General features: G+C 35.7%; 1 protein-coding gene across 4 annotated transcripts in view; it reads left to right on the forward strand.

Moving 5' to 3' along the window:
- The window catches only part of LOC107599151 (pleckstrin homology domain-containing family G member 5-like), a 78,795-nt gene extending 71,284 nt beyond the window's left edge, over positions 1-7,511 (forward strand). For 3 of the 4 annotated variants that reach the window (XM_016290679.1, XM_016290666.1, XM_016290685.1), the window contains exons 12-20: positions 276-386; positions 519-668; positions 785-922; positions 1,075-1,194; positions 2,940-3,072; positions 3,235-3,350; positions 3,463-3,611; positions 4,217-5,164; positions 6,120-7,511. In XM_016290679.1, coding sequence (XP_016146165.1) covers positions 276-386; positions 519-668; positions 785-922; positions 1,075-1,194; positions 2,940-3,072; positions 3,235-3,350; positions 3,463-3,611; positions 4,217-5,164; positions 6,120-6,129 — 1,875 coding nt within the window. In that variant the 3' untranslated portion in view covers positions 6,130-7,511. Of the gene's footprint in view, positions 1-275; positions 387-518; positions 669-784; positions 923-1,074; positions 1,195-2,939; positions 3,073-3,234; positions 3,351-3,462; positions 3,612-4,216; positions 5,169-6,119 lie in introns of those variants that run through there. The other variant, XM_016290673.1, reaches the window with a different exon arrangement.
- The last annotated feature ends 3,367 nt before the right edge of the window (positions 7,512-10,878 follow it).

Below are 10,878 nucleotides of genomic sequence, written 5' to 3' on the forward strand. Positions count from 1 at the left end.
TTTTTACAGAAACTCTGTGTACATACAAATAAATATATATATATATATATATATATATATATATATATATATATATATAGTTTCACGTACATTACAATGCATATTGTCAGAAACATCTGCTGAATTTTGCTCAAACATTCACATATGACTGAATGCTCTCGCCCACTTTGTTTAGACATATAGGTTAGAGAAGTATGTGGAATAGTTACAGGCTGGGTTGTAAAGCTGTTTATCTTCTGCTCGAGTGGTTAAAAGTGTCTCGTTTTTGTGTATAGTTTGCATCCAGGTTCCAGCCGTATATCCGGTACTGTATGGAGGAGGAAAGCTGTATGGAATACATGCGCTCGCTGCCGAGAGACAATGAACTCTTCAAGATCTACGTCACGGTGAGGAGTTTGAGAGCAAACAAACAGACGATATATTAAACCAAAGTAGTACAACTGAACCAAAATGGCAAAATAAAGCAAACGAAATGTAAAAATGCACTTTTGCAATCATTGAATCTTTTATCATTGCAGTGGGCAGAAACAAATAAAGAGTGTAACCGTCTGAAGCTAGCGGACATGCTAGCCAAACCGCACCAGAGACTCACCAAGTACCCTCTGCTCCTGAAGACCATCCTGAAGAAAACTGACGACCAAACCTCCAGAGATGCTCTCAACAACATGGTTAGACATAAAAAAAAATAAAAAATAAAAAAAGCCTCAGCTAGCCTTTTTTTTTTTTTTTTGTGTGTGTGTGTGTTAGACCATCGAATGTGCTAAATGTTTGTAAATGTACCCAGGTGGCGTGTGTGGAGAGCTTCATTAACAGCGTGGACTCTCAGATGCGCCAGAAACAGGAGCAGCAGAATCTGGCCACCATTTCGGCTCGAGTGGAGTCATACGAGGCCGTGGAGGGAGCCAGTGAGGAGGTGGAGAGGGTAAGGACTGTGTACAGTACAAATAATTCATTAGCTAGCCTTTGAATAAAAAAAAAAAGATGTATCATTACAGTACAATATTATGGATTTCATAGAAATGTATTGTTTAGCTCTTCAATCTTCCCTCATTTCTTCTTGCTGTATGTTTACAGGCTCTAAAGGAGTTCAACCGAATTGACCTGACTGCGCCGATGATTGACACTTCACCAGAAGCGATCCGGCAACTGCACCTGGAGGGGGCGCTCCGCATGAAAGAGGGCAAAGACAGCAGGGTTAGTTCAAATTCAATCATTATCTTCAATTCCTCCAAATTTCAGATGCATTTGGAAACATTTGCTATGTAGTTTTTTTTGGTTGTATTTATTGTAAGCAGTAAAACTGTCCTTAAAATGAAATTCCAAACCTGTATTATATTTAGTGCCGTCAAACGATTAATCGCATCCAAAATAAACGTTTTTGTTGACATAATATATGTGTGTACTGTGTATATTTATTTATGTATATATAAATACACACACGTACAGTATATGTTTAGAAAATATTTATAATATACAGATAAATATATTTAATATACAAACATAACATATTTTTCTTAAATATTAACATGTATGTGTGTGTGTATTTATATATACATAATAAATATACACAGTACACACACATATATTATGTCAACAAAAACATTTATTTTGGATGCGATTAAACGTTTGACCGCACTAATTATTTTCTTTCTGCTGTGGAAGACAAAAGACGATATTTTAAAGGGGTCATATGATGCTTTTTTTAAAGATCATTATTTTGTGTATTTGGTGTAACAGAATATGTTGACATGCTTTAATGTTCAAAAAACACATTATTTTTCACATACTGTACATTATTGTAGGTCCTCTATGCCCCGCCTCTCTCAAACGCTTCGTTTTCTACAAAGTCCCTCCTTCCGACAAGCGCAGTCTGCTCTGATTGGCCAGCTGACCCCAGTGCATTGTGATTGGCCGAACACCGCAGGCACTCGTCGGAAATGTAACGCCTCTTACCATAATCGTGAGCTTCATCTTTCAAAATAAATGTAAAGACAGTAAATAATGTCAGTTTTGCCATCAGTTCAAGCCTGAAAGGGGAACAGACTCGCGTGACAGACACAGTGATGAAGCTGGTATGTGTTTGCAGTACACAAGCCACGGTTAAGACACGATGCGCAAAACTCCGCATTTGAACAGTCAATAGCAAATACTTAAACTAATAACAAAACAGTAGCTGATTCAGAAGCACCAGATTGTCATAGCAAAGTCAGAATTACCTCCTCTCCTAGGTTCACGAAACGGTCGTCCATAAAATGCATTGCTGTTCTGTTGTAAGTAATCTTAAAGATTCCTAAATGCATCTACTTCCGGAAGGCCAAATAAAGTGCTTTTGCTTTCGCCTAGAAACACACAGCGTCTCCCTGACATGCTGCTTCAACACTAACTGCGGTTACTGAAACCACGCCACCTTTCTTTGCGTGCACATTTGGGCGGCATTATGCAAATATTTCCACATAGTGAGGTAGATATGTGGGGGCGTGTTAGAACGAGCCGTTTTAGGGGGGCGTGGCAGAGTCTTAACTTTGATAAAGAATATCTCTTTGGTTTTGAGACTTTAGTCTTTGCAACTTCAGGGATCTTATCTATGCACAATCAGCTTGTAACACTCCAAAGAGAAAGGAAAACTTGAAATCGCATCATATGACCCCCTTTAAAGAATGTGGGTATCTAAACGGTTTAGTTTCCCATTGACTTACATAGTATGGACAACAAATGGAATGGAAGATAATGAGAACCAAAACTATTTGGTTGCCAACATTCTTCCAAAAAAATGTTCTGTTATGTTGAGCAGTAGAAATAAATGAATAGCGGTTTTAAATTGACCGAATGTTTATTTTTGGCTGAACTGTCTCTTTAAGTTTCCTGAAAGTTTTAATATTGCTTGTAATAGAGTATTTTAGTTTGTCATGTTTCACATGTATTTGTCTTTTCTTGCGTAGATGGATGTTTACTGCTTCCTTTTCACTGATCTGCTGCTGATCACTAAACCAGTGAAGCGTCTGGAGAAGGTGAAAGTGATCCGACAGCCTCTCCTCCTGCAAAATGTGGTGTGCAGAGAACTCAAAGATACAGGTGAGCGTTAAACTGACAGACTGAGCCCACTTTTAACTACAGCATGCAATTAATACGACAAAGGAGCAGAAACAAGCTGCTTAAGATCTCAAGAGAACGTATTGTGAAGTTTTAGATTTAAAAGTAGTTCGTTTCTGATTGTCTTTTCTTTTCCTGTCTTAGGCTCATTTGTCCTCGTCTACCTCAATGAGTTCAAGAGCGCTGTGGCTGCCTACTCTTTCCAGGCCAACAGCACCACCCAGGGGAAAAGTTGGACTGATGCGATTTGCAAAGTCCAGGTAAAATCATACTTGTCCATTACCAATATTGATCTCTGTTTGACATTTCTGATATAAGTGTTCGCTCAGTAGAGAAGTTTGCTGATTTAGTTATTTTGTACATGCATTTTAGAATCAGCTGCAGCGGTTGCGGTCAGAGGAAGCTCGCCGACAGAAGGCTTGTCTGAAGAAAAGACTAGTGGAAGATCAGGAGGAAGATGAGGACAGCTGTAACTCCACAGCTAGTTCACCTCAGTTTAGACACAAAGATCAGAGCAATAGGTATTTAATTGATTTTGTTTCAATAAATACATGATTTTATTTAAAAAATTATTTTATTTATTAATTAATATTTTAATAAATAATATTTAATCACATTAACTTTTATGTTTAAATAATATATAAATGTTATAAAATATTTTGTTATTTTAAAATGTATTTTATTTGATCAATTAATAATTTAAGAATATTTTATATTTAAATTATTTTCATATTTTAATGTAATTAATAAAAATTACTTATAAGATGAATAACTGCTTTCGTATATGTTCTAATTTTTATATAATATAATGTATAAATACATATTATAATACGTTCTTTTTTTATATTTTCTGTAAACCTGCTTTGGAAACAAACTAAACAAATTGAATATCAAGGTTGACTCATTTAATTTAATTAAAAATCTATTTAATTAATTAGAAAAATAATATATTTGATTTAAAATATTCTGACAATTATTATATTATATTACATATTGTAATTACCATTTTCTCCTTTTTCTTTTCTTTTTTTAAAATTTTATATTAATGCAACACTATCAATTAGTTGACCTGTTGGGCATTTTGTCTTACAATAAATGAACTTACATTATTGTTTCTCTGTCTTAGCCAATCAGATGGCTCCACAGAAACCCTGTCGGTGATGGATATGGATGAGTCTGGATCATCTTTGGATCCTTCTACTCTTCAGTCTGACCTAGGTGGGCATTCAGACCATGATGGCGGTCTGTCTCAACTCACTGACTCTGCCGTCCCACAGCAGGCCACGGACTTTGAGCCCCATCCAGACAGTCAGGAGGGCTCAGACCTGGACCCACAATGCTGTTCCATGTCCATGGATAGTGCTTACGGGACCCTTTCACCAGAGTCCATGGTGGAAACCCAGAGTCGAGTGGCCCCGGTAGAGGAAGACGACTCCGAGGACGACAAGGAGACGGCGGGTGACGACGGGGAAGATGAGGAGCAAGAAAATGCAGAAGGGGAAGACGATGAGGAAGATAAAAGCTCATTCGGATCTCAGAACTCAGTGGCGCTTTCTCTAAAGCCCCGGCGCCGACCGCCTGTCCAGTGTCGCCTGCCGTTTTTAGAGAGACTCGCCGTCAAATCCTGTTCCGAGGACAACCTGCTGTCCACAGTTCACCATGATAACCGTAACCACGGTGTCACCAGGGCAGCCACAGAGTGCACAGGAAGTCGGCACACGTGGAAACAGAGGGTTACATATTTAGAAGTGCCGCTCAGCAGGAGCCTGACGGAGCTCAACCCTGCTGAATCAGACGAGTGTCTCCCGACTGATCCAGAGACGGATGAAAGTCACAGTCTCACGCGCAGCTTGCCGTCAGGCATGCTTTTGGACACATTGAGACAAGCCAAAATTGCACATGAGGCTGGTAGCAACCAGATTCCCTGCAGTGCATCAGACGGGGAGCTCTCGCCCCCCAGTGGCCTGGAGGGAATGGGCCGATGTAAGAGACCCCAGCAGCACAAAAAACTCACACTGGCCCATCTCTACAGGATACGCACCACACTGGTGCTCAACTCAACGCTCACAGCCTCGTAAGTGTCACGTTTGTGAGCGCATATGTATTTAAATATTGTTTTTTTCAGTCTCAGAAATCACAAACTGTTTATTTCTTAATTAGGTTATGACATATTAGTTGGTGTTTTATTGTATGGAGGAACTAAGATATAATCAATTTCTCTAGCTCTTGTTACAAAATAGCTTGATCCAAAGCAGGTTTACATAAAACAGAAAAATAAAATATAGGGTAAAAGTTATCGTATAATATAATACAATATATCATGTAATATAATTTCTCTTATCTATTTAATTTAATAAATTAAATGTACTTTTTTAATTACATTCACACTTTTATTTTATTGTAACATTAGACCTTATTATTCAGTTTTACAATATAGAATTCTCCAGATTTACAGAAAATAGAAAAAAAAAATTATTTTGTAAAATTATTTTTATAATATAATTTAGTTTATTGTAAGGAAATCCAATTTTTTAAATAAATGAAATTTATTTTTTGTAATTTTAATAAAATTTTACGTTTTTATTTTATTATAACATTGTAAAATTCAAATTTTTTTTAATAATATAATAAAATATATAAATTCTATTATTTTATATTATATAAAAAAAGTTACACTATATAAGATAGTAGTTGTTCATCTCAAATAATAGTAATAAAAGTAAAAGTAATAAAAGTAATTTTATATTGGTAATCAATTAAATCAAATTTGATAAAAAATATGAATAAAAAAATACAATACCAGGATGATTGATTGATTTATCTATCTTTTTATTATTTTTTTTATTAGTAAGAGGTTGTAATGTAATTTGAAAAGATTTACCCATTTAATTTCTTTTTAATAACATAAAAAAAATCTCTTTTTCAACACTTTCTCTTCCCTCAGAGAAAATGTTGGGCTGGGATTGACATTGGAACATTTTGTGTTGTGAAAAGCTCAGTTTTCTGACTCTTGTCATCTTTCTCCTCAGAGAAGTGTAGCATCTTTCTGGCACAGACGTTTTGAGACAACGTTGTGAGACTGAATTCTGCGGGACACAAATGCACTCAACCCAATGAGCTCTCCAGCTGCCCTCTCGCTCCCTCTTCCAGTCGGATGGATTCCTCCGCGTGTCGCTTTCCTGTCGTTTCTCTGCGGGAGGGGACATCCACAGACTCATTAAATCCTTGCACTTTGTAAAACTTCTAAAGAGGTCAAAGCTTTTGGTGAAACTGCGCCATTATCAGAACGACAAGATAATCAAAGAAAAAGTGCGACCGGAGCCCTTACCGTGGGACGTTTGAGGTTTCAACGGGTCACATGATGCCGAAAGGAAGTAGAAATGAGAATATGAGAATAAAACACAGCGTCTTGGATTCCTTAATCACCCTGTTTGCTTTCTAAGAGTATTTCCGCTTCGAGGAAGGAAGTGATTCGTGTTAACTGCACTACTGTTATGTGACTGTCTGTGTGTGTTTATGAATGAGAACGTGTGCGAATTCACATGCATTTGTGTATGACTGAGTGAGTTATAATTCTCGACCTAAACCACTGTTTGACTTCAGATAACTTGAGTAGCCACTACGGCACGTTACGCATTAATTTAGGACCAGTGTTATGTTCATATGGCAGGAATACTTCTGTCATGCAACTGCTTATGCTATTGAATCTTTGGGTTGACACAGCTTATTTAAGTTATACATGAGCACATCAATCCCTTTACTGTATATCGTGTTGTGTGGGTCAAGTTGGATTCATAAACGCGTGAATAATATCCAAAATGCTTCAACAGATGTGTAGTTAAAGGCAAACAGAATAAAAATCTGTGTTTTGGTTTATAACATTTAAGGATTCAGGAAGCGTCGCCTGACACTAGATGAGCACTTATTAGAGATCATCTGACACTGAATAGGGTGTTTGGTTTAAGTGAAAGCTCATGTTAGTTTTCAAACATTAACATATGTATTGATGATTTATTGTTTGTTTTTTGTTATCTTTTGATTTCACCGATACTGCTGTTACCCGAAAGGTTAAACTGAAACTGCCTGGTACTTTAACTAAACCAAGCCCTTCTGAACTCCCTTTTTGAAAAAAAGAAACAAAAACAAAACACCCTGCCCAAAGTAAATATGGTGTATTATATGTTTACATATTAGGCTTTTTGTGTTTGTCATATTTATTGAGCTTGCATTGTTTTATATATAAAATATGGTCTATAATAGTGTCATTTCACTTTACGGTTGTATTTTTTTTGTTGTCTTAATTTGTTCATTGTCATTTGTTGAATTAATTTTGAAATCTGCCAAGAACCAAAATAACCTTGTTTTCCCATGTGAGGGAGTGTTCCATAAATGTCTTTCAAAATAAAAGACATCTTTCAGTATTTGCGGATTTTGATGTGACTTATTAGTGACTTCTGTTGTGTTTAATATAGATAGATAGACAGATAGATTGATAGAGACAGACAGAAAGATAGATAGAGACAGATAGACAGATATATAGATAGAGACAGATAGACAGACAGACAGATAGATAGATAGACATAGATGGATATAGAGAGACAGACAGACGGACAGATAGATAGAGACCGACAGATAGATGGATAGAGAGAGAGAGACAGATAGATGATGGATACAGACAGACAGATAGATAGATAGACATAGATAGATAGACAGACAGATGGATAGAGACAGACAGACAGATAGATAGATAGAGACAGACAGATAGATAGATAGAGACAGATAGAGATAGACAGATATATAGATAGATAGAGACAGATAGATGGATAGATAGAGACAGACAGATGGATAGATAGAGACAGACAGATAGATAGACAGAGATAGAGACAGATAGATAGATAGACATAGATGGATAGAGACAGACAGATAGATAGACAGACAGACAGATAGATAGATAGAGATAGACAGATATATAGATAGAGACAGATAGATGGATAGATATAGATAGATAGAGATAGAGACAGATATATAGATAGAGACAGACCGATAGATAGACCGACAGACAGATAGATAGATAGATGGATAGATAGAGACAGACAGATAGATAGATAGATAGATAGAGACAGACAGATAGAGAGAGACAGACAGATAGACAAATAGATAGAGACAGACAGATAGATAAATAGAGACAGACAGACAGATCGATAGATAGATAGATAGAAACAGACAGATATATAGATAGATAGAGACAGATATATATATATAGATAAACCTCAAAAAGACCAGCATTATGGTCTTTCAGAAAAAGCCCAGATGTCAGGAACACAGATACCAGTTCAGTCTAGGCAGCATCGCCCTAGAACACACGATGCAGTACACTTACCTCGGCCTGATCGTCACTGCATCGGGGAGTTTCAGTTTGGCAGTGAATGCTCTCAAAGATAGATAGATAGATAGATAGATAGATAGATAGATAGATAGATAGATAGATAGATAGATAGATAGAGACAGACAGACAGATAGATAGATAGATAGATAGATAGATAGATAGATAGATGTGTGTATATATATATATATATATATACATACATACACAAAATAAAAATATATAAATAAATTGATGGAAATAAAATAAATGATTTGATAACATAAATTATTTAAATAATACAATAAGCAGTACAGCACTGTAGTGGGTAGGAATAAACATTTGGTAAAAACGTGTTTAATGTTGCAAATGATTTTTATTTTAAATAAATGCCATTGTTTTGAATTTTATATTCATCACATAATCTTGTGTGTGTGTTTAATTAAAATATGCCACTAGAACATGTAGTTCTGATGCATAAACCCACATATTAACAAACATGATAATGTAATGTATGAAGTTATAGAAACAATACATGATCAAAATAATATTTTACACTATACACTATATAAATTGAGTCTGTACATCTGGCATCTAAAAGACTGAAAACCCCGGTCCTACTAGTGCACCCTAAAAACTTTCAGACAGAAGTAATTCCTCAATATGAGCACTAGAGGGAACTACCGAGTCAAAGTTAAGAATTTCCAGCACAGTAATTGAACTGGCTCTGCAATAGAAAGCTAATGGTGCTTTAGCTTTTAAGTTATTATTTCTCACTCAGTTTCCCAGTATATGTAGTATTTGGGGAGATATAATAACTTGCTAAACGTGTGTCACTCAAAAAAAAAGGCCTCTTAAGGGTAGTGAGTGATGACTACAGTCATCTCAATGTTACTGGGTATTTCTTTATCATGTTTTTCTAGCAGCCAGACAGTCAAACGTTAGAAAGTGTAATCTAGAAAGAGCTAATATGAGGCTGTATAAACAGTCCATCTAAACAGTTACTTCCACTGATCTAAATTCAGCTACAACTACTAAATCTGCTGAGCATTGGCTATATGTAGACAGTATATATAATCAACGACTGGGCGGCTTTGATTCATCATGCATTACATACAGCAGATGTCTACCACACTGAATATGTTTTATAGAAACATAAACACAAGATGAGATGCTCGGCTGTGTATTTACATGTGGCAGACGTTGAACCGTACATGGCCTCCTCTTGTATTTGCTCTCAAACTGTTTCATCAGATGAATTATGTTTATTATCAGTCAGTTTTTTGACATTCGTGCGTGTTCTTCAGATCTTTCTGGGTTGTTTTAAACTCAATCACTTTCTGTGCGCGGCAGCGGTTGGTATTCTGGGATGTGCGCGGGCCAAGGTGTATTTACAGGTGATTATATCAGCTAATCGGTGGATTACAGCATGTTGACTCCACACAAGACCCTAATCCTCATGGAAAAGGCAGCGTTCCGGCCCGTGGGATTTTCTACATTAATCCCATCCTAGATTTGCCGGATCCAGCCCCAGCCTCCCCGATTCCCACATCTGGCCTTCTGGGGTTTATCAATGTAATCCTCCATTTTAGAAGTAGTTTATTATGCTTCATCGCTGATACACTGGACTTTAATTATAAAAATGCAGCTTTTCACTGCGACCCAAAAGTAATTGCACACCGTGAGTCGATTAGCTGCTCTGTTTGTGTGTGTGTGTGTGTGTGTGTGTGTGTACCTTCATACACACCTAATGGTACAGTATCTCATAATTCTCTGTGTTATATATATATACATATATATATATTTGTGTGTGTGTGTGTATACATGCACACACTCAGTATATACCCAGAAAATAGGTTACTCAGCAAGGATGCATTAATTTGATAAAGAATTTAATTTTAATTAAACACACACACACACATTTTTCATTACTTGAAAGGAAATGAACATTATCTAAAATTTAAAAAATAAATAAATGTCAGCTATTTGACAAGGCAACATTTTAATTTAGTTTAACTTTTACTGAAATAACAAATGATAAAACTCAAATAAACAAATAAAATACTAAAAATAAAATCAATAATAAAAATGAGAAAACACAACAAAATTACCAAAACTTGAACCTAAATATATACATTTTGGGCATATCATACATTTTGAAAAGTGACAGTAAAGTTTCATTATAATGTTACAAAAGATTTAAAATCTTATCTTTATTTCAGCTATAGTTGCCAAGGCAAAATAAAATCTAAATTTAAAGAGAGAGAGAGAGAAGACACACAACCCAATTACTAAAACTACAACCTAAACCAAGATGAAAACAGAAAATATAAACATAAAATATTCAAAATATTACATATTAATATTTTGACTATAAACTATAGTAGTATCGCAATGATACTAAGATAATAAATTATTATTATATA

This window comes from Sinocyclocheilus grahami, unplaced genomic scaffold (genome assembly GCF_001515645.1).
Source record: "Sinocyclocheilus grahami isolate Dianchi unplaced genomic scaffold, SAMN03320097.WGS_v1.1 scaffold13.1, whole genome shotgun sequence".
Lineage (NCBI taxonomy): Eukaryota > Metazoa > Chordata > Actinopteri > Cypriniformes > Cyprinidae > Sinocyclocheilus > Sinocyclocheilus grahami.